The sequence below is a fragment of the Bombina bombina genome, chromosome 1 (genome assembly GCF_027579735.1).
Source record: "Bombina bombina isolate aBomBom1 chromosome 1, aBomBom1.pri, whole genome shotgun sequence".
NCBI classification, from domain to species: Eukaryota; Metazoa; Chordata; class Amphibia; order Anura; family Bombinatoridae; genus Bombina; species Bombina bombina.
Genome location: NC_069499.1, coordinates 573,169,427 through 573,194,792, shown reverse-complemented (window position 1 = coordinate 573,194,792; position 25,366 = coordinate 573,169,427). Strand labels below are relative to the sequence as shown.

The following is a 25,366-nucleotide window of genomic DNA, read 5'->3' as shown; positions in this document are numbered from 1 at the left end:
CTTGACGCCTGTATCAGGATATTGTCCAGGTAAGGAGCCACCGCTATGCCTCGCGGTCTTAGGACCGCCAGAAGTGAGCCCAGAACCTTTGTAAAAATTCTTGGGGCTGTAGCCAACCCGAATGGAAGAGCTACAAATTGGTAATGCCTGTCTAGAAAGGCAAACCTCAGGAACTGATGATGATTCTTGTGAATCGGAATGTGAAGGTAGGCATCCTTTAAGTCCACTGTGGTCATGTACTGACCCTCTTGGATCATGGGTAAAATGGTTCGAATAGTTTCCATCTTGAATGACGGAACCCTGAGGAATTTGTTTAGGATCTTTAAATGCAAAATTGGTCTGAAGGTTCCCTCTTTTTTGGGAACCACAAACAGATTTGAATAAAACCCCTGTCCTTGTTCCGTCCGCGGAACTGGATGGATCACTCCCATTACAAGGAGATCTTGTACGCAGCTTAGGAATGCCTCTTTCTTTATCTGGTTTGCAGATAATCTTGAAAGGTGAAATCTCCCTTGTGGAGGAGAAGCTTTGAAGTCCAGAAGATATCCCTGAGATATGATCTCCAACGCCCAGGGATCCTGAACATCTCTTGCCCACGCCTGGGCGAAGAGAGAGAGTCTGCCCCCCTACTAGATCCGTTGTCGGATAGGGGGCCGCTCCTTCATGCTGTCTTAGAGGCAGCAGCAGGCTTTTTGGCCTGCTTGCCCTTGTTCCAGGACTGGTTAGGTTTCCAGGCCTGCTTGGATTGAGCAAAAGTTCCCTCTTGTTTTGAAGCAGAGGAAGTTGATGCTGCCCCTGCATTGAAATTTCGAAAGGCACGAAAATTAGACTGTTTGGCCTTTGATTTGGACCTATCCTGAGGAAGGGCATGACCTTTTCCTCCAGTGATATGACCCTTACCTCCAGTAATGTCAGCAATAATTTCTTTCAAACCAGGCCCGAATAAGGTCTGCCCCTTGAAAGGAATGTTGAGTAATTTAGACTTTGAAGTCACATCAGCTGACCAATATTTGAGCCATAGAGCCCTACGCGCCTGGATGGCGAATCCGGAATTCTTAGCCCGTAACTAGGATGTCTTGTACACAGTGTAAGAATGCCTCTCTCTTTATCTGGTTTGCAGATAATTGTGAAAGGTGAAATCTCCCTTTTGGGGGGGAAGCCTTGAAGTCCAGAAGATATCCCTGGGATATAATTTCCAATGCCCAGGGATCCTGGACATCTCTTGCCCACGCCTGGGCGAAGAGCGAAAGTCTGCCCCCTACTAGACCCGTTACCGGAAAGGGGGCCGTTGCTTCATGCTGTCTTAGAGGCAGCAGCAGACTTTTTGGCCTGCTTACCTTTGTTCCAGGCCTGGTTAGGTCTCCAGACCGTCTTGGACTGAGCAAAAGTTCCCTCTTGTTTTGCATTAGAGGAAGTTGATGCCGCACTTGCCTTGAAGTTTCGAAAGGCACGAAAATTAGACTGTTTGGCCCTTGATTTGGACCTATCCTGAGGAAGGGCATGACCTTTTCCTCCAGTGATATCAGCAATAATCTCCTTCTAACCAGGCCCGAATAGGGTCTGCCCCTTGAAGGGAATGTTAAGCAGCTTAGACTTTGAAGTAACGTCAGCTGACCATGATTTAAGCCATAGCGCTCTGCGCGCCTGGATAGCAAAACCAGAATTCTTAGCCGTTAGTTTAGTCAAATGAACAATGGCATCAGAAACAAATGAGTTAGCTAGCTTAAGAGTTCTAAGCTTGTCAACAATTTCAGTCAATGGAGCTGTATGGATGGCCTCTTCCAGGGCCTCAAACCAGAATGCTGCCGCAGCAGTGACAGGCGCAATGCATGCAAGGGGCTGTAAAATAAAACCTTGTTGAATAAACATTTTCTTAAGGTAACCCTCTAATTTTTTATCCATTGGATCTGAAAAAGCACAACTGTCCTCAACCGGGATAGTGGTACGCTTTGCTAAAGTAGAAACTGCTCCCTCCACCTTAGGGACAGTCTGCCATAAGTCCCGTGTAGTGGCATCTATTGGAAACATTTTTCTAAATATAGGAGGTGGGGAAAAGGGCACACCGGGCCTATCCCACTCCTTACTAATAATTTCTGTAAGCCTTTTAGGTATTGGAAAAACATCAGTACTCACCGGCACTGCATAGTATTTATCCAGCCTACACAATTTCTCTGGCACTGCAATTGTGTCATAGTCATTCAGAGCAGCTAATGCCTCCCCAAGCAATACACGGAGGTTCTCAAGCTTAAATTTAAAATTAGAAATCTCTGAATCAGGTCTCCCCGATTCAGTGACGTCACCCACAGACTGAAGCTCTCCGTCCTCAGGTTCTGCATATTGTGCAGTATCAAAAATGGCTCTTACAGCATCTACGCGCTCTGTATCTCGTCTAACCCCAGAGCTATCGGGCTTGCCTCTCAATTCAGGCAATCTGGATAATACCTCTGACAGGGTATTATTCATGATTGCAGCCATGTCCTGCAAAGTAATCGCTATGGGCATCCCTGATGTACTTGGCGCCATATTAGCGTGCGTCCCTTGAGCGGGAGGCGAAGGGTCCGACACGTGGGGAGAGTTAGTCGGCATAACTTCCCCCTCGACAGACCCCTCTGGTGACAATTCTTTTATAGATAAAGACTGATCTTTACTGTTTAAGGTGAAATCAATACATTTAGTACACATTCTCCTATGGGGCTCCACCATGGCTTTTAAACATAATGAACAAGTATACTCTGTTTCAGACATGTTTGTACAGACTAGCAATGAGACTAGCAAGCTTGGAAAACACTTTAAAGCAAGTTAACAAGCAATATAAAAAACGTTACTGTGCCTTTAAGAGAAACAAATTTTGACATAACAGTGAAAAAAGGCAGTTACACTAACAAAACTTTTACAGTGTATGTAACAAGTCAGCAGAGCATTGCACCCACTTGCAAATGGATGATTAACCCCTTAATAACAAAAGCAGAATTAATGACAAAAACGTTTTTTAAACACAGTCACAACAACTGCCACAGTCTACTGTGATTGTTACCCTCCTCAAACACGACTTTGAAGCCTTTTGAGCCCTTCAAAGATGTCCTGGATCATGCAGGAAGAAGCTGAATGTCTCTGTTAGTATTTTTATCTGCACAGAAAAGCACTAAAATAGGCCCTTCCCACTCATATTGCAACAGTGGAAAGCCTCAGGAACTGTTTCTAGGCAAAAATCAAACCAGCCATGTGGAAAAAAACTAGGCCCCAATAAGTTTTGTCACCAAACATATATAAAAACGATTAAACATGCCAGCAAACGTTTTATATTACACTTTTATAAGAGTATGTATCTCTATTAATAAGCCTGATACCAGTCGCTATCACTGCATTTAAGGCTTTACTTACATTAATCCGGTATCAGCAGCATTTTCTAGCAAATTCCATCCCTAGAAAAATATTAACTGCACATACCTTATTGCAGGAAAACCTGCACGCCATTCCCTCTCTGAAGTTACCTCACTCCTCAGAATATGTGAGAACAGCAATGGATCTTAGTTACTTCTGCTAAGATCATAGAAATCACAGGCAGATTCTGTTTCTAATGCTGCCTGAGATGAAACAGTACACTCCGGTACCATTTAAAAATAACAAACTTTTGATTGAAGTTAAAAAACTAACTATAATACAACACTCTCCTCTTACTACGTCCATCTTTGTTGAGAGTTGCAAGAGAATGACTGGATATGGCAGTGAGGGGAGGAGCTATATAGCAGCTCTGCTGTGGGTGATCCTCTTGCAACTTCCTGTTGGGAAGGAGAATATCCCACAAGTAATGGATGATCCGTGGACTGGATACACTTAACAAGAGAAAAAGAGATTTTTTTATTTTTTTTTAATTGACACATAAAAAACGTTACTGTCTCTTTAAATTTCAAAAGTAATTTTTTATTTCTGTGTGGAAAAACAAGCTAAATCAGCATGCCAATATTGCTGTTCATAGACATCGCCATGACATTAAAGAAGCAATGTCTTGTGCAGCAATTCCAGATGGAAATTGCAAGGAACCGCAGGGCACTGCATGTGAGATAGAAAAATTAATGTACACATCTTTAATTAACCTGCCTTACATATAGCAGGATAATGAAATAAAAACTTAACCAGTTGCTAATAAAAATCAACATATAGCAAGTGACACTGTCCCTTTAAATGTTAAAAGTTTAACATCTTTATTTTCACTAGAACAAAACAAATCTAAGAAGTATGAGAGGAACGACAGTGCTCTATCTATACCTCATCTAAACTAGCTGAAGCGACAGACAGCCTATTTATGCAGAAAACTGAGCACATAATAGCGCTGACTGAAGCGCAAACATTTATATAGAAATTCCTTTGTGTCTTCCGATAACCGGAAGTGACAGAAAGGAAAGGATTTCTATACGGCGCCACCCTCCACTCCTAGCGTATACTCATAACTGACAGGAGGGAGGGAAGAAAACATTGGCGCCGTTTTTTACCAACTCCGCCCCTCGTGGGCGTCACCCGTCATCTCCCGGTCGCCACTGTACTAAGTAAAGGCGCCAGTAGCAAAGTCTAGCCCTCACTGAAGTGGAGAATAAAAAATAAAGCTCCATCTCTATCGTGGTAACACCGCACACACTGCACTCATACCGGTAGGGTACATGAACAACGAGGAAAACATGTCATCTCCCGGTCGCCATTATCACACTATAGCCCCCAGGGATCAAGCAGACAAACCGAACAACAACATGTGTCTGCACTCCTCTAAACTGCTCAGCCCTTTAGTTCCACCATGAGTAGAGACTCCTCTGTGCACCTGATAATACATAAGCATCGCACAGCCCTCTAGGCCTGTAGACAACTCCACATGCATTGTCTAATGAGTATTAATGCTCCATCTGTAGGAGACTACAATGCAAGCCAAATGTAAATGTCTGTGTGCAAATATAGTGACTCTTTCACCCAGTCAGTCTTACTATTAGACCGGGAATGAAAGACATGCCAGTGCCTGCGTCCTGACTGCCTTAATGTCCCCTGTTAAACTAGGAGAATCTGAATAAATAAGAATGAGGATAAAGGTAAATTTTAGAAAGTGCCCAAACTTTCTCTGAGATCTCTACCCCCAGAAAAAAAGTTAGCACTTACCTCATTTTCTGCCTGGCAGCAAGGCAGGACCAGGTTTAGGAGGTCCTCTCCCTCCCAAAGACCTGGAAAGAAAAACAGAATTTATGTTTACCTGATAAATTACTTTCTCCAACGGTGTGTCCGGTCCACGGCGTCATCCTTACTTGTGGGATATTCTCTTCCCCAAAAGGAAATGGCAAAGAGCCCAGCAAAGCTGGTCACATGATCCCTCCTAGGCTCCGCCTACCCCAGTCATTCGACCGACGTTAAGGAGGAATATTTGCATAGGAGAAACCATATGATACCGTGGTGACTGTAGTTAAAGAAAATAAATTATCAGACCTGATTAAAAAACCCGGGCGGGCCGTGGACCGGACACACCGTTGGAGAAAGTAATTTATCAGGTAAACATAAATTCTGTTTTCTCCAACATAGGTGTGTCCGGTCCACGGCGTCATCCTTACTTGTGGGAACCAATACCAAAGCTTTAGGACACGGATGATGGGAGGGAGCAAATCAGGTCACCTAGATGGAAGGCACCACGGCTTGCAAAACCTTTCTCCCAAAAATAGCCTCAGAAGAAGCAAAAGTATCAAACTTGTAAAATTTGGTAAAAGTGTGCAGTGAAGACCAAGTCGCTGCCCTACATATCTGATCAACAGAAGCCTCGTTCTTGAAGGCCCATGTGGAAGCCACAGCCCTAGTGGAATGAGCTGTGATTCTTTCGGGAGGCTGCCGTCCGGCAGTCTCGTAAACCAATCTGATGATGCTTTTAATCCAAAAAGAGAGAGAGGTAGAAGTTGCTTTTTGACCTCTCCTTTTACCGGAATAAACAACAAACAAGGAAGATGTTTGTCTAAAATCCTTTGTAGCGTCGAAATAGAATTTTAGAGCGCGAACAACATCCAAATTGTGCAACAAACGTTCCTTCTTTGAAACTGGTTTCGGACACAGAGAAGGTACGATAATCTCCTGGTTAATGTTTTTGTTAGAAACAACTTTTGGAAGAAAACCAGGTTTAGTACGTAAAACCACCTTATCTGCATGGAACACCAGATAAGGAGGAGAACACTGCAGAGCAGATAATTCTGAAACTCTTCTAGCAGAAGAAATTGCAACCAAAAACAAAACTTTCCAAGATAATAACTTAATATCAACGGAATGTAAGGGTTCAAACGGAACCCCCTGAAGAACTGAAAGAACTAAGTTGAGACTCCAAGGAGGAGTCAAAGGTTTGTAAACAGGCTTGATTCTAACCAGAGCCTGAACAAAGGCTTGAACATCTGGCACAGCTGCCAGCTTTTTGTGAAGTAACACAGACAAGGCAGAAATCTGTCCCTTCAGGGAACTTGCAGATAATCCTTTTTCCAATCCTTCTTGAAGGAAGGATAGAATCTTAGGAATCTTAACCTTGTCCCAAGGGAATCCTTTAGAATCACACCAACAGATATATTTTTTCCAAATTTTGTGGTAAATCTTTCTAGTTACAGGCTTTCTGGCCTGAACAAGAGTATCGATAACAGAATCTGAGAACCCCCGCTTCGATAAGATCAAGCGTTCAATCTCCAAGCAGTCAGCTGGAGTGAGACCAGATTCGGATGTTCGAACGGACCTTGAACAAGAAGGTCTCGTCTCAAAGGTAGCTTCCATGGTGGAGCCGATGACATATTCACCAGATCTGCATACCAAGTCCTGCGTGGCCACGCAGGAGCTATCAAGATCACCGACGCCCTCTCCTGATTGATCCTGGCTACCAGCCTGGGGATGAGAGGAAACGGCGGGAACACATAAGCTAGTTTGAAGGTCCAAGGTGCTACTAGTGCATCCACTAGAGCCGCCTTGGGATCCCTGGATCTGGACCCGTAGCAAGGAACTTTGAAGTTCTGACGAGAGGCCATCAGATCCATGTCTGGAATGCCCCACAGCTGAGTGATTTGGGCAAAGATTTCCGGATGGAGTTCCCACTCCCCCGGATGCAATGTCTGACGACTCAGAAAATCCGCTTCCCAATTTTCCACTCCTGGGATGTGGATTGCAGACAGGTGGCAGGAGTGAGACTCCGCCCATTGAATGATTTTGGTCACTTCTTCCATCGCCAGGGAACTCCTTGTTCCCCCCTGATGGTTGATGTACGCAACAGTTGTCATGTTGTCTGATTGAAACCGTATGAACCTGGCCCTCGCTAGCTGAGGCCAAGCCTTGAGAGCATTGAATATCGCTCTCAGTTCCAGAATATTTATCGGTAGAAGAGATTCTTCCCGAGACCAAAGACCCTGAGCTTTCAGGGATCCCCAGACCGCGCCCCAGCCCATCAGACTGGCGTCGGTCGTGACAATGACCCACTCTGGTCTGCGGAAGGTCATCCCTTGTGACAGGTTGTCCAGGGACAGCCACCAACGGAGTGAGTCTCTGGTCCTCTGATTTACTTGTATCCTCGGAGACAAGTCTGTATAGTCCCCATTCCACTGACTGAGCATGCACAGTTGTAATGGTCTTAGATGAATGCGCGCAAAAGGAACTATGTCCATTGCCGCTACCATCAAACCTATCACTTCCATGCACCGCGCTATGGAAGGAAGAGGAACGGAATGAAGTATCCGACAAGAGTCTAGAAGTCTTGTTTTTCTGGCCTCTGTCAGAAAAATCCTCATTTCTAAGGAGTCTATTATTGTTCCCAAGAAGGGAACCCTTGTTGACGGAGATAGAGAACTCTTTTCCACGTTCACTTTCCATCCGTGAGATCTGAGAAAGGCCAGGACGATGTCCGTGTGAGCCTTTGCTTGAGGAAGGGACGACGCTTGAATCAGAATGTCGTCCAAGTAAGGTACTACAGCAATGCCCCTTGGTCTTAGCACAGCTAGAAGGGACCCTAGTACCTTTGTGAAAATCCTTGGAGCAGTGGCTAATCCGAAAGGAAGCGCCACGAACTGGTAATGCTTGTCCAGGAATGCGAACCTTAGGAACCGATGATGTTCCTTGTGGATAGGAATATGTAGATACGCATCCTTTAAATCCACCGTGGTCATGAATTGACCTTCCTGGATGGAAGGAAGAATTGTTCGAATGGTTTCCATCTTGAACGATGGAACCTTGAGAAACTTGTGTAAGATCTTGAGATCCAAGATTGGTCTGAACGTTCCCTCTTTTTTGGGAACTATGAACAGATTGGAGTAGAACCCCATCCCTTGTTCTCCTAATGGAACAGGATGAATCACTCCCATTGTTAACAGGTCTTCTACACAATGTAAGAATGCCTGTCTTTTTATGTGGTCTGAAGACAACTGAGACCTGTGGAACCTCCCCCTTGGGGGAAGCCCCTTGAATTCCAGAAGATAACCTTGGGAGACTATTTCTAGTGTCCAAGGATCCAGAACATCTCTTGCCCAAGCCTGAGCGAAGAGAGAGAGTCTGCCCCCCACCAGATCCGGTCCCGGATCGGGGGCCAACATTTCATGCTGTCTTGGTAGCAGTGGCAGGTTTCTTGGCCTGCTTTCCCTTGTTCCAGCCTTGCATTGGTCTCCAAGCTTGCTTGGCTTGAGAAGTATTACCCTCTTGCTTAGAGGACGTAGCACTTTGGGCTGGTCCGTTTCTACGAAAGGGACGAAAATTAGGTTGGTTTTTGGCCTTGAAAGGCCGATCCTGAGGAAGGGCATGGCCCTTACCCCCAGTGATATCAGAGATAATCTCTTTCAAGTCAGGGCCAAACAGCGTTTTCCCCTTGAAAGGAATGTTAAGTAGCTTGTTCTTGGAAGACGCATCAGCTGACCAAGATTTCAACCAAAGCGCTCTGCGCGCCACAATAGCAAACCCAGAATTCTTAGCCGCTAACCTAGCCAATTGCAAAGTGGCGTCTAGGGTGAAAGAATTAGCCAATTTGAGAGCATTGATTCTGTCCATAATCTCCTCATAAGGAAGAGAATCACTATCGACCGCCTTTACCAGCTCATCGAACCAGAAACATGCGGCTGTAGCGACAGGGACAATGCATGAAATTGGTTGTAGAAGGTAACCCTGCTGAACAAACATCTTTTTAAGTAAACCTTCTAATTTTTTATCCATAGGATCTTTGAAAGCACAACTATCTTCTATGGGTATAGTGGTGCGTTTGTTTAAAGTGGAAACCGCTCCCTCGACCTTGGGGACTGTCTGCCATAAGTCCTTTCTGGGGTCGACCATAGGAAACAATTTTTTAAATATGGGGGGAGGGACGAAAGGAATACCGGGCCTTTCCCATTCTTTATTTACAATGTCCGCCACCCGTTTGGGTATAGGAAAAGCTTCTGGGAGCCCCGGGACCTCTAGGAACTTGTCCATTTTACATAGCTTCTCTGGGATGACCAAATTGTCACAATCATCCAGAGTGGATAATACCTCCTTAAGCAGAGCGCGGAGATGTTCCAACTTAAATTTAAACGTAATCACATCAGGTTCAGCTTGTTGAGAAATGTTCCCTGAATCTGTAATTTCTCCCTCAGACAAAACCTCCCTGGGCCCCCTCAGACTGGTTTAGGGGCCCTTCAGAACCATTATTATCAGCGTCGTCATGCTCTTCAGTATCTAAAACAGAGCAGTCGCGCTTACGCTGATAAGTGTGCATTTTGGCTAAAATGTTTTTGACAGAATTATCCATTACAGCCGTTAATTGTTGCATAGTAAGGAGTATTGGCGCGCTAGATGTACAAGGGGCCTCCTGAGTGGGCAAGACTCGTGTAGACGAAGGAGGGAATGATGCAGTACCATGCTTACTCCCCTCACTTGAGGAATCATCTTGGGCATCATTGTCATTGTCACATAAATCACATTTATTTAAATGAGAAGGAACTCTGGCTTCCCCACAATCAGAACACAGTCTATCTGGTAGTTCAGACATGTTAAACAGGCATAAACTTGATAACAAAGTACAAAAAACGTTTTAAAATAAAACCGTTACTGTCACTTTAAATTTTAAACTGAACACACTTTATTACTGCAATTGCGAAAAAATATGAAGGAATTGTTCAAAATTCACCAAAATTTCACCACAGTGTCTTAAAGCCTTAAAAGTATTGCACACCAAATTTGGAAGCTTTAACCCTTAAAATAACGGAACCGGAGCCGTTTTTAACTTTAACCCCTTTACAGTCCCTGGTATCTGCTTTGCTGAGACCCAACCAAGCCCAAAGGGGAATACGATACCAAATGACGCCTTCAGAAAGTCTTTTCTATGTATCAGAGCTCCTCACACATGCGACTGCATGTCATGCCTCTCAAAAACAAGTGCGCAACACCGGCGCGAAAATGAGGCTCTGCCTATGATTTGGGAAAGCCCCTAAAGAATAAGGTGTCTAAAATAGTGCCTGCCGATAAAATCTTATCAAAATACCCAGATTAAATGATTCCTCAAGGCTAAATATGTGTTAATAATGAATCGATTTAGCCCAGAAAAAGTCTACAGTCTTAATAAGCCCTTGTGAAGCCCTTATTTACTATCTTAATAAACATGGCTTACCGGATCCCATAGGGAAAATGACAGCTTCCAGCATTACATCGTCTTGTTAGAATGTGTCATACCTCAAGCAGCAAGAGACTGCTCACTGTTCCCCCAACTGAAGTTAATTCCTCTCAACAGTCCTGTGTGGAACAGCCATGGATTTTAGTAACGGTTGCTAAAATCATTTTCCTCATACAAACAGAAATCTTCATCTCTTTTCTGTTTCTGAGTAAATAGTACATACCAGCACTATTTTAAAATAACAAACTCTTGATTGAATAATAAAAACTACAGTTAAACACTAAAAAACTCTAAGCCATCTCCGTGGAGATGTTGCCTGTACAACGGCAAAGAGAATGACTGGGGTAGGCGGAGCCTAGGAGGGATCATGTGACCAGCTTTGCTGGGCTCTTTGCCATTTCCTGTTGGGGAAGAGAATATCCCACAAGTAAGGATGACGCCGTGGACCGGACACACCTATGTTGGAGAAAGAAAGTCCTGAGCAAAAATCCTTCAGGTTTTCTTAGTCAGGGCAGCATCAGTATGGGAGGCATAGTGAGAATTATGTCCCAAAAGTTCCCATTGCTTTAAAGCCACCAAAAGCTCTACTGTAGATACTGGTATGGACTATGGCTACACACTAGAGCAAAGTAGCACACTCTGTCACTACTTTAAAAATAATAAACTCTTGATTGAAGAATCTAATCTAACACCTCACTTTACCTCTTCCTATCACTAACGTAGGCAAAGAGAATGACTGGAGTGGGAGGGAAGGGAGAAGATATTTAACAGCTCTGTTGTGGTGCTCTTTGCCTCCTCCGGCTAACCAGGAGGTGAATATCCCATTAGTAATTAGGATGATCCGTGGACTTATTGTGTCTTAAAAAAGAAAGAGGCTGCTCCTTGGGTGATAACTAGGCATAGAAAACAGCTATTATGCTATTGTTCGCTCTCAGGTTGAGCGCTTCTCTCTTTTTATTTATGCAAATTATGACCCTGAAGGAAGTCTGCCTAAGGGTGATAAGAGGGATATGGCTGTACCTCACTAACAGGGCCCACACTAGACCGAAACATAGGTCTGGTGTTTTACTGTTTCTCTCACTCAGAGAGGAATTGCCTAGTATTTCGGGACTGGGCTACACTGTTTAGTCGGGATCAGACTGATATACTACAGGAAAGTTTTTATCTGTGAAAGGCACATGTTGACCAAAAAGAGGCTGCTCCTTGGATGGTAACTAGCCATGCTATTGTTCGTTCCCAGGTTGAGCGCTACTCTTTTTATTTATACCTTGGGAACGACCCTGTTTAGCCCAAGGAACTCCCCTGTCCCTCCCGTTTTATGCAGCTCTGTTTTTTGTTCAATAGAGAACACATAAAATGCAATGTAATTTGTAAAAGATGCACAGAAATATACAAAATATGATCCTAATGTGTTAAAGTAACAGAAACTTTCAAAACATAAAATCAGAATTTGGAAAATCACTGCTGGATCTAATCTAAATATTAAAATAGAAAATAGAAAGTGCAAAGCTTAAATGTAATAATATTGAAAAGATCCAATCTAAAAAGTAAAGTAATATAAAATACAAAGCACAAAATGTAAGTGTAACAAAACTCTCATATCATGCAGTGTGACATTGCACTCAGCTTGTCTCTCCTTCAGATACAGAAATACAGAAAACACCCCTTAGACAAGTAAAGCAAAATTTTTGAGGGTTTTCTTTTAGAATTCAGTGAGTTCGGCCCCTGTAAAGTCTGCACTACAATTTCTCTGCAAGCAGGAGAATCCTTTATCATCAGGCCCATAAAGAGATAGAAAATTTAACAAATCACCTCGCCAACAGCTCTGTCTCGCTCCAGGGTGATCAACATCTTCTGCCGCAGGACTGTCTGATATTTCTCATGCAGCTGTCTCAAAAGTGGCTCATATGATGCATAGTGAATCTTTAGTCTTGATAAAAAAAAAAAGACAGAATTAGTCGAAATGCTTCTCTGTGTAAGGTATTTGAACATAAAGACTTTTTTGCTTTTTTTAAACAGAAAAAAAAAACATATCAGACAAAGGTTTGGCAAAGAAATATGCAGGAACTTTATTTAAAGAGAAGTTTATACTACTGCACTATTGCTTGCATATAAAGTCAGCTCCAGAGCAGCATTGAAATACTGGTACCTAGCTGAAAACATCTGGTGACTCAATGACGAGACATGTGCATAGCCACCAAACAGTATTGCGTCTGTGCTCCTAAGCCTAGATTGGTATGCTTTTAAACAAATGGTTCTAAGAGAATTGAGTACAAAAACTTAAACGTCTCTTTATACGGCATGCTCTAAACGAAAATTTTACTTTTGACTTTCATATTCCTTTACAGGCATTCCATAAAGGACATTAAGTTACAGTACTAAAAGGTAACTTGTAATATAAGTAATTTTACAAGACATTTTTCTAAATAAATAAAGAGAGAGAATCGCTCAACCTGGGAACAAACAATAGCATAATAGCTTGTTCTATGGCTAGTTACCACCCAAGAAGCAGCCTCTTTTTGCTCAACATGTGCCTTTCACAGACAGGAACTTTCCTGTAGCATATCAGTCTGATCCCGACTTAAAGGGACAGTCTAGTCAAAATTAAACTTTTATGATTCAGATAGGGCGTGCAATTTTAAACAACTTTCCAATTTACTTTTATCAAATTTGCTTTGTTCCCTTGGTGGTACTTTTTAAAAGCTAAACCAAGGTAGGCTCAAACTGATTTCTAAACTGGTGAAAACCGCCTCCTAGCTCAGAACATTTTGAAAGTTTTTCCCAGTTAGACAATACTAGTTCATGTGTGTCATATAGATAACATTGTGCTTACTCCCATGGATTTATTTAGAAGTCTGCACTGATTGGCTAAACTGCATGTCTGTCAAAAGCACTGAGACAAGGGGGCAGTCTGCATAGGCTTAGATACAAGGTAATCACAGAGGTAAAATATATATTAATATAACAGTGTTGGTTATGCAAAACTGGAAAATGGGTAATAAAAGGATTATCTATCTTTTCAAATAATAAAAATTCTTGTGTAGACTCTCCCTTTAACAGTACAGTCCAGCCCTGAAATACTAGGCAATCACTCTCTGAATGAGAGAAACGGCAAAACCCCAGATGTACGTTTCAGCCTAGTGTGGGCCTCGTCAGTCAGGTGCAGCCATATCCCTCTAGGCACACTGAGCAACGGTTCCACGTCTGGATTCCAGCATCACGTGAGACCTCCCTAAGAGTCATAATTTGCATAAATAAAAAACATAATTTATGTAAGAACTTACCTGATAAATTCATTTCTTTCATATTGGCAAGAGTCCATGAGCTAGTGACATATGGGATATACAATCCTACCAGGAGGGGCAAAGTTCCCCAAACCTCAAAATGCCTATAAATACACCCCTCACCACCCCCACAATTCAGTTTAACGAATAGCCAAGCAGTGGGGTGATAAAGAAAGGAGTAGAAAGCATCAACAAAGGAAATTTGGAAATAATTGTGCTTTTTACAAAAAATCATAACCACCATAAAAAGGGTGGGCCTCATGGACTCTTGCCAATATGAAAGAAATGAATTTATCAGGTAAGTTCTTACATAAATTATGTTTTCTTTCATGTAATTGGCAAGAGTCCATGAGCTAGTGACATATGGGATATCAATACCCAAGATGTGGAGTCTTCCACTCAAGAGTCACTAGAGAGGGAGGGAATAAAATAAAAACAGCCATATACCGCTGAAAAAATTAATCCACAACCCCAAAAAATAAGTTTATTTTCATTTTTGAAAGAAAAAAACTTAAATCAAAAGCAGAAGAATCAAACTGAAACAGCTGCCTGAAGAACTTTTCTACCAAAAACTGCTTCCGAAGAAGCAAACACATAAAAACGGTAGAATTTAGTAAATGTATGCAAAGAGGACCAAGTCGCTGCTTTGCAAATCTGATCAACTGAAGCTTCATTCTTAAAAGCCCACGAAGTGGAGACTGATCTAGTAGAATGAGCTATAATTCTCTGAGGCGGGGCTTGACCCAACTCCAAATAAGCTTGAAGAATCAAAAGCTTTAACCAAGAGGCCAAGGAAATAGCAGAGGCCTTCTGACCTTTCCTAGGAACAGAAAATATAACAAATAGACTAGAAGTCTTCCTGAAATCTTAAGTAGCTTCAACATAATATTTCAAAGCTCTCACCACATCCAAAGAATGTAAGGATCTTTCCAAAGGATTCTTAGGATTAGGACAAAAGGAAGGGACAACAATTTCTCTACTAATGTTGTTAGAATTCACAAACTTAAGGAAAAAATCAAAGAAGTCCGCAAAACCGCCTTATCCTGATGAAAAGTCAGAAAAGGAGATTCACGAGAAAGAGCAGATAGCTCAGAAACTCTTCTAGCAGAAGAGATAGCCAAAGGAACAACACTTTCCAAGAAAGTAGTTTAATGTCCAAAGAATGCATAGGCTCAAATGGATGAGCCTGTAAAGCCTTCAGAACCAAATTAAGACTCCAAGGAGTAGAAATTGATTTAATGACAGGCTTAATACGAACTAAAGCCTGTACAAAACAGTGTATATCAGAAAGTATAGCAATCTTTCAGTGAAATAAAACAAAAAGAGCGGAGATTTGTCCTTTCAAGGAACTTGCAGACAAACCCTTATCCAAACCATCCTGAAAAAACTATAAAAATTCTAGGAATTCTAAAAGAATGCCAGGAGAATTTATGAGAAGAACACCATGAAATGTAAGTCTTTCAAACTCTATAATAAATCTTCCTAGAGACTGATTTACGAGCTTGTAACATAGTATCAATCACTGAGTCAGAGAAACCTCTATGACTTAGTACTAAGCATTCAATTTCCATACCTTCAAATGTAATGATTTGAGATCCTGATGGAAAAATGGACCTTGAGATAGTAGGTCTGGCCGTAACGGAAGTGGCCAAGGCGGGCAACTGGACATCCGAACCAGATCCGTATACCAAACCCTGTGTGGCCATGCTGGCACTACCAGCAACACAAATGATTGTTCCATGATGATTTTGGAAAACACTCTTGGAAGGAGAACTAAAGGCGGGAAGATATAAGCAGGATGATAACACCAAGGAAGTGTCAGCGCATCCACTGCTTCCGCCTGAACATCCCTGGACCTGGACAGGTATCTGGGAAGTTTCTTGTTTAGATGAGAGGCCATGAGATCTACTTCTGGAGGACCCCACATCTGGATGGAGAGACCACTATCCTGGATGTAAAGTCTGGCGGTTGAGATAATCCGCTTCCCAATTGTCTACACCTGGGATATGCACCGCAGAGATTAGACAGGAGCTGGATTCTGCCCAAACAAGTATTCGAGATACTTCTTTCATAGCTTGGGGACTGTGAGTCCCACCCTGATGATTGACATATGCCACTGTTGTGATAATGTCTGTCTGAAAACAAATGAACGGTTCTTTCTTTAACAGAGGCCAAAACTGAAGAGCTCTGAGAATTGCACGGAGTTCTAAGATATTTATTGGAAATCATGCCTCTTGAGATTTCCAAACCCCTTGTGCTGTCAGAGATCCTCAAACAGCTCCCCAACCTGAAAGACTTGCATCTGTTGTGATCACAGTCCAGGTTGGCGAACAAAAGAAGCCTCTTGAACTAAATGATGGTTATCTATCCACCATGTCAGAGAGTACATTGGGATTTAAGGATATTAAATTTTGATATATTTGTATAATCCCTGCACCATTGATTCAGCATACAAAGCTGAAGAGGTCTCATGTGAAAACGAGCAAAGGGGATCGCGTCCGATGCTGCAGTCATGAGACCTAAAACGTCCATGCACATAGCCACTGAAGGGAATGACTGAGACTGAAGGTGCCGGCAGGCTGCAACCAATTTTAAACGTCTCTTGTCTGTTAGAGACAGAGTCATGGACACTGAATCTATCTAGAAGCCTAAAAAGGTGACCCTTGTCTGATGAATCAAGAAACTTTTTGGTAAATTGATCCTCCAACCATGTTTCCGAAGAAACAACACTAGTTGATTCGTGTGAGATTCTGCAGTACGTAAAGATTGAGCTAGTACCAAGATATCGTCCAAATAAGGAAACACAGCAATACCCTGTTCTCTGATTACAGAGAGTAGGACACCCAGAACCTTTGAAAAGATTCTTGGAGCAGTTGCTAGGCAAAATGGAAGAGCAACCAATTGGTAATGCTTGTCTAGAAAAGAGAATCTTAGAAACTGAAAATGTTCTGGATGAATCGGAATATGAAGGTATGCATCCTGCAAGTCTATTGTGGACATATAATGTCCTTGCTGAACAAAAGGCAGAATAGTCCTTATAGTCACCATCTTGAAAGTTGGTACTCTAACATAACGATTCAAAATTTTCAGATCCAGAACTGGTCTGAATAAATTTTCCTTCTTTGGGACAATGAATAGATTTGAATAAAACCCCAAACCTTGTTCCAGAAGAGGAACTGGCATGATTACCCCTGAAGACTCCAGGTCTGAAACACACTTCAGGAAGCCTGAGCTTTTACTGGATTTTACTGGGATACATGAGAGAAAAAATCTTCTCACAGGAGGTCTTACTCTGAATCTTATTCGATACCCTTGAGAGACAATGCTCTGAATCTATTGATTTTGAACAGATTTTATCCAAATATCCTTGAAAAACCTTAATCTGCCCCCTACCAGCTGAGCTGGAATGAGGGCCGCACCTTCATGCGGACTTGGGGGCTGACTTTGGTTTCCTAAAAGGCTTGGATTTATTCCAATTTGAGGAAGGTTTCCAATTGGAGGCAGATTCCTTGGGGGGAGGATAGTGTTTCTGTTCCCTATTCTGACGAAAGGAACGAAAACGGTTAGAAGCCTTAGATTTACCGTTTTTTATCCTGAGGAAGAAAATTTCCTTTTCCCCCAGTAACAGTTGAAATAATAGAATCCAACTGAGAACGAAATAAATTATTACCTTGGAAAGAAAGAGATAGTAATCTAGATTTAGATGTCCTATCAGCATTCCTAGATTTAAGCCACAAAGCTCTCCTAGCTAATATAGCTAAAGACATGGATCTAACATCACAAACAAAAAGATTAGCATGTTGCAGTAAGCAAATAATGCTAGATACGTCAGAATCCAATTCTTGTTGCGCTAAATTCTCCAACCAGAAAGTTGATGCAGCCGCAACATCAGCCAAAGAAATTGCAGGTCTGAGACGATGACCTGAATATAAAAAGGCCTTCCTTAGATAAGATTCAAGCTTCCTATCTAAAGGATCCTTAAAGGAAGTACTATCTTCCATAGGAATAGTAGTACGTTTAGCAAGAGTAGAAATAGCCCCATCAATTTTGGGGATCTTTTCCCAAAACTCTAAAAATTTTGCTGGCAAAGGATACAATTTTTTAAACCTTAAAAAAGGAATAAAAGAAGTAACTGGCTTATTCCATTCCTTAGAATCATATTAGAACTAGGAAAAAACTCCTGGAGAAACCACAGGAGGTTTAAAAACAGCATTTAAACGTTTATTAGACTGAACGTCAAGAGGACTGGTTACCTCAATATCCAAAGTAATTAACACTTCTTAATAAAGAACGCATATACTCAATTTTAAATAAATAAGTAGATTTGTCAGTGTCAATGTCTGAAGAGGATCTTCTGAATCAGATAGATCCTCATCAGAAGAGGATACATTATCATATTGTTGGTCATTTGAAATTTCATCAATTAAATAAGAAGTTTTAAAAGACCTATTACATTTATTTGAAGGTGGAAATGCAGACAAAGCCTTCAGAATAGAATCAGAAACAAATTCTTTAAAATTTACAGGTATATTATGCACATTAGAAGTTGAAGGAACTGCAACTGGCAATGTACTATTACTGATGGACACATTATTTGCATGTAAAAGTTTATCAAAACAACTATTACAAATGACATTCGGCGACATCATTTCTACAACTTTACAACAAATGCACTTAGCTTTGGTAGAACCGATGTCAAGCAGCAATGTTCCAGCAGAAGCTTCTGAGGCAGGGTCAAAGTGAGACATCTTGCAAAATGTAAGAGAAAAAACAACATATAAAGCAAAATTATCTATTTCCTTATATGACAGTTTCAGGAATGGGAAAAAATGCAAATAGCATAGCCCTCTGATAGAGAAAAAATCAAGAGGCAAACATCAATGGGATATTGAAATAATGAAAAAGTTTGGCGCCAATAATGATGCACAACGTAACTAAACTTTTTTGGCGGCAAAAAATAACCGGAAATGACACACTCGCATCACTAATGAAAAGGTCTCGGTGTCAAGTATGACGCCGGAAATTACGAACTTGCGTCATAGACGTACCTTTTCGCGCCAAAAAAAATTTCGCGCCAAAATATGACGCAATAAAGTTTAGCATTTGTCGCACCCGCGGGCCTAATACCGCCCGCAATTTGTAAGAAGTAGTCAATTGAAAAAAAGACTAAACCCCAAGTAAGAAATACATTTCATTTTTAAAAGATGTTTATATTCCCCAAATATGAAACTGACAGTCTGCAGAAGGAAATACATGAACCTTACTCATGGCAAATATAAGTACAATACATATATTTAGAACTTTATATAAATGCAGTGCCAAACCATAGCTGGGGTGCCTTAAGTAATAAAAAACATACTTACCAAAAGAAAACCATCCACATATAGCAGATAGCCAAACCAGTACAGAAACAGTTATCAGTAGAGGTAATGGTAATTTGAGAGTATATCGTCGATCTGAAAAGGGAGGTAGGAGATGAATCTCTACGACCGATAACAGAGAACCCATGAAATAGACCCCTGTTAGGGAAATCATCGTATTCAATAAGTGATACTCCCTTCACGTCCCTCTGACATTCGCTGTACTATGAGAGGAATCGGGCTTCAACAATGCTGATAAGTGCATATCAACGTAGAAATCTTAGCACAAACTCACTTCACCACCTCCATAGGAGGCAAAGTTTGTAAAACTGAATTGTGGGTGTGGTGAGGGGTGTATTTATAGGCATTTTGAGGTTTGGGAAACTTTGCCCCTCCTGGTAGGATTGTATATCCCATATGTCACTAGCTCATGGACTCTTGCCAATTACATGAAAGAAAGAGAGAAGCGCTCATCCTGTGAACAAACAATAGCATAATAGCTTGTTCTATGGCTAGTTACCACCCAAGAAGCAGCCTTTTTTTGCTCAACATGTGCCTTTCACAGAGAGGAACTTTCCAGTAGCATATCAGTCTGATCCTGACTTCACAGTACAGTCCAGCCCCGAAATACCAGGCAATACCTCTCTGAACGAGAGAAACTGCAAAACCCCAGACGTACGTTTCGGCCTAGAGTGGGCCTTGTCAGTGAGGTGCAGCCATATCCCTCTAGGCACAAAGAGCAATTGGTCCACATCTGGATTCCCACATTACACTTAGGGAGACTTCCCTAAGAGTCATAATTTGCATAAATAAAAAGAGAGAAGCGCTCAACATTTTTCTAAATAAAGCCATTAGAATTTAATTTTGACTTTCATGTGCCCTTAAGGACATTCCACTAAGGACTTTTGGGACTATATAAAAGGTAAATTAAATTCACAATACTCTGGGAGTTACCACCTAAAAGTCAGCAACTTGAGAAGTATGTACATGGTGCAAAAACCCCAGTCATATTTTCAGAATGTTCAGAGATCGGTGCCAGAATATGGAAAAAGCTCTGCTCTGAGTTAAGCAACTTTAAAAAATTGAGTTTTTTTTTTAATGTAATATTGTATCAAAAAGTTGCTAAATATATGCCAAAAAGTGGTCAAATAAAAAAATAAATACATTTTTGTCTCGTATAGGGATGTGAAAATCTAAAATCAGCTTTAATGGTTAAGATATAACACCTTATTTTAAGAAACCTTTCAATGTACTTCTATCATCAAATATACTTTGTTCTCTTGATATCCTTTATTAAAAAGCATAACTAGGTAGTCTCAGGAGCAACAATGCACTAATGGGAGGTAGCTGCTGATCTGTGGCACACTATGGCCCAGATTACAAGTCGCACCGTAAAGCGCAAAATGGTCTTTGCATGAGGAATGGACACCTACTTGATATTACAAGTCACGCGGTAGGGCGTTCCCGCGAGCGATATGGCCTTTACTGCCATGATCCATTCCGCATTCAAAGACCTGTAGTTATGTGTTTTGCAAAACAAAAAAGTTTCACAAAACACATCAAAAATATGTTACAAAGTACACTAACACCTCTAAACTACACTATTAACCCCTAAACAGCCATACGCTGCATCGCAACTAATAAATTAACCCTTTTGACCTGTAAACCGCCATTCCCCCGCATCACAACTACCTAAATTAAACTATTAACCCCTAAAACACCATCCCTCCAAACCGCAACTAATAAAGCTTTTAACCCCTAAACTGCCATCCCCCACATCGCCAACACTAAATAAAGCTAATAACCCCTAAACCGCCACCCCTACACAACGCAAATGCCTACATGAAACTATTAACCCCTAAACCTAACACCCCCTAACTTTAACAAAATTAAAATACACTTTAATTAAAGTTAACATATACGAACTACCTGAAAATAAATAAAAAAATAAATTATGCTTACCTGATAATTTCATTTCCATCGTGGGGAGGAGAGCCCACTGCTTCATTCATCACTTTTGGGAATTAAGAACCTGGCCACCAGGAGGAGGCAAAGACACCCCAGCCAAAGGCTTAAATACCTCCCCCACTTCCCTCATCCCCCAGTCATTCTGCCAAGGGAACAAGGAACAGTAGGAGAAATATAAGGGTATAAATGGTGCCAAAAGAACAAAAAATAAATTAAGGTACGCCCAATGGAGAACGGGCGGGTGCAGTGGAATCCCCACAATGGAAATTATCAGGTAAGCATAATTTATGTTTTCCATCTAAAGGGGAGTAGAGTCCACAGCTTCATTCATCACTTGTGGGAATAAATACCCAAGCTCTAGAAATGAAGAAAACGGGAGGGTAAAGGAGGAGGACCCTATACTGAGGGCACCACAGCCTGCAGAACCTTTCTCCCAAAAGCTGCTTCCGCCAAAGCAAAAACGTTAAATTTGTAAAATTTTGCAAAGGATGACTAGGTTGCCACCTTACAAATCTGCTCCATAGAAGCCTTATTATTAAAGGCCCAAGATAAGGCCAAAGCTCTAGTCGAGTGAGCCGTAATCCTCTGAGGAGGCTGTGTCACGCTGTTTCATAAGCCAGATGCATCATACTCCTCAACCAAAAAGATAGAGAAGTTGAAGAGGCCATTTGCCCCCTGCGACTTCCAGAATACACAACGAATAAAGATGACGTCTGTCTTAACTTCTTCGTGGCTTGAAGACAAAACTTCAAGGCCCAAACCACATCCAGATTATGAAGTAACCTCTCCTTAGAAAACTAAAGGTTAGGACACAAGGAAGGAACCACTATTTTCTGGTTAATGTTACGACTCAACACTACCTTGGGAAGAAATCCCAAACCGGTTCGCAGAACAGCTTTGTCAGTATGAAAAACCAAGTAAGGAGGCTCAAATTGTAAGGCCGCCAAGCACCAAGTTTAAGCTCCAGGGAGGAGCCGGATTCCTGAAAAACGGTCTAATCCTAACCAGAGCCTGAACAAAGGACTGAATATCAGGAAGCTCTGCAAGCTTCTAATGCAACAGTACCGATAATGCTGAGATCTGTCCCCTTAGGGAACTCGCGGCAAGACCCTTATCCAGACCATCCTAGATAAAAACCAAAATCCTGGATACCTTTACCTTTTGCCATGGCTATCCTCATTCCTCACACCAGGACAAGTAGGTCCTCCACACCTTGTGGTAGATGCTTCTATTGACCGGCTTCCTGACCTGAATGAGAGTGTTGACCAATCTTTCCAAAAAACCTCTCTTGGCTAAGACTAGGTGTTCAATCTCCACGCAGTCAGCTTCAGAGAATCGAGATTTTGATGTAGAAAAGGACCTTGAACTAGCAGATCCTTGCGACAAAGTAACTTCCACGGCGGATATGACGACATCGCCACTAGATCCACAAACCACGTCCTCCATGGCCACGACGGAGCAATCAGAATAGCCAAAGCGTGCTCCTGCTTGATGCGGGCCACTACTCAAGGTAGAAGAGGTAATGTTGAAAATATGTAGATTAGGTTGAAGTCCCAGGGTACCACCAAGGCATCTATCTGTTCGGCCTGGCAATCGTTGGATCGCGACCCGTATCTGGGTAACTTGCAATTGAGACTTGACGCCATGAGATCTATTTCCGGCGTCCCCCATCTGCTGCAGATCTCTACAAACATCTCAGGGTGGAGAGACCATTCCCCTGGATGAAACGTCTGTCTGCTCAGAAAATCCTCTTCCCAGTTGTCCATACCCGGAATGTGGATCGCTGAGAGTGAACAATTGTGAGTCTCTGCCCATTCCAGAATCTGAGATACTTCCCTCATTGCTAGGGAGCTTCTCATCCACCCCTGGTGGTTTATGTTAGCCACCGAGGTGATGTTGTCCAATTGGAAACTGATGAATTGGGACGACCCCAGAGGGGGCCAAGCTTTCAGAGCTTTGAATATCACTCGAAGTTACAGAATATTTATAGGTAGGCTCGATACCTCTCAAGTCCATTTGCCTTGTGCCTTTCTGGTACCCCAAACGGCTCCCCATCCTGATAGACTTTCATCCGTGGTTACAATCTCCCAGGATGGTCTCAGGAAGGAAGTCCCCTGGGACAACTGGCCCACTCGGATCCACCAAGACAGGGACTGCCTTACTGGTCTGTCCAAAGATATCTGTTGGGACAAATCTGAATGATCGCTGTTCCATTTTCTCAACATGCACAGCTGCAGAGGTCTCAGATGAAACCTGGCGAATGGGATGACATCTATGCTGGATACCATGAGCCTGATTACCTCAATACACCTGGCCACAGATGTCCTGGAGGATGTCTGCAGGGATAGACAGTTGGATGCAAGCTTGCAACATCTCTGGCCTGTCAGAAATATCTTCAAGGCAGAAGAATCTAGTATCGTACCCAGGAACTCCACCCTGTTGCTGGGGACCAATTAACTCTTTCCTTTGTTTATATTCCAGGAGGAGGAGTAGAAGGAGGAGAGCTCTCAAGTGATCCTCCGCTAGACTGTAGGATGGAGCCTGGACCAGGATATCGTCCAGATACGGATCCACTGCAATCCCTCTGGCTCTCTCTACTGCGAGAAGAGCTCCCAGAACCTTTGTAAAGACTCTTGGGCCATCGCCAGATCAAACGGAAGGTCCACAAACTGGAAGTGCTGGTCCAGGAAGGCGAACCTTAGAAATCTGAAGTGATCCTTGTTGGTTGGAACATGAAGGTAAGCATCCTTCAGGTCTATAGTCGTCATTAATTACCCCTCTTGAACCAGAGGCAAAATTGACCTGATCGTCTCCATCTTGAACGATGGGACTGACAAAAACTTGTTTAGGGCCTTTAGGTCCAGAATTTGACGAAATGTGCCCTCCTTCTTTGGGACCACGAAAAGGTTTGAATAATACCCCAGACCTCTTTCTGCCGGAGCCCAGAGAGATGAGATTTCCCTCAAACATCCCAGGAAGGCATCTGTCTTCTCTGGTTTTAAAGAGATGTTTGACAGGAGGAACCTGCCACTGGGTGGATACGATTTGAAACCTATCCTGTACCTCTGGACGAAGACCTCCAGGACCCAAGGGTCTCTATCGTCTCCCCTCCAGGCCCCCGCAAAAAGAGATAGTCTGCCCTTTACCTGGCCCAAGGACGGGTCAGGGGCTGCCCCTTCATACCGACTTTGACTCGGCGGGCTTCCTGTTCTGCTTGGACTTATTCCAAGAGTTTGGTGGCTTCCAAGATCCCTTGGATTGCTCCGATTTTGCGGAAGGCTGCTGGCGCTGAGACTTGGTAGGGAAAGCAAGCGAGACTTAGACGTCATGTCAGCAGACCATGATTTTAGCCACAGAGCCCTGCGAGCTAAAACAGAAAACCCTGACGTCTTAGCATTCAGGCGAATAATCTGCATGTTAGCATCACAAACCAATGAATGCGCTACCCTTAAGGCTTTGATTAGATCCAAAATCTCCTTGAGGGGGGTCTCCACCTTGAGCATTGCTGATAGTACGTCACACCAATAGGTAGCCGCACCAGCCACCACAGCGACAGTCACCGCCGGTTGGAAAACGGACCCCGTCAGTTGGAACATCTTCCACAACATGGACTCCATTTTTTTTATCCATGGATTCCTTAAAAGAGGAGCTATCTTAAAGCGGAATGGACGTTCTCTTAGTGAGCGTGGAGATAGCACCATGCACCTTAGGGACGGTTCCCCACAGTTTAAGCTGCGCGTCCGGAACGCGGAAAAGCTTCTTAAAAGAAGACGAGGGAGAAAAAGGGTGAACCTTGTTTCTCCCATTCATTTTTAATAATGTTCTCAATTTTAATAGGAACCGGGAAGGCCTGGGGCACTACCCTGTCCTTGTAAACCCTATAAAGTTTAGGGATCGAAGGTTCTTCCGGTAATTTTGGTTCCGGAAACTCCAGCGTAGCAAGCACTTCCTTCAGCGGGAAACACAAATGCTCCATCTTAAATTTGAAATCTGGTTCCTCTGTGGACGGCGGACTAGAAGTAGCCGATTCCGACTCAGAAGGGACATCCTCCAATAAGTCGGAATTGTCCTCTTCCGCGGATAATCTGTCCGAGATATCCAGCGGAGTCGAAGACCCCTGAGATGGATAGCAGTGCCGTACCTTG

General features: G+C 42.6%; 1 protein-coding gene across 1 annotated transcript in view; it reads right to left on the bottom strand.

Annotated features, from left to right (window-relative positions):
- Positions 1–25,366, bottom strand: part of SPAG16 (sperm associated antigen 16) — a 984,179-nt gene that overhangs the window by 511,906 nt on the left and 446,907 nt on the right. Inside the window, exon 7 of the mRNA XM_053698804.1 lies at positions 12,422–12,539. Within this exon, the coding sequence (XP_053554779.1) occupies positions 12,422–12,539 (118 nt within the window). The remainder of the gene's footprint in view (positions 1–12,421; positions 12,540–25,366) is intronic.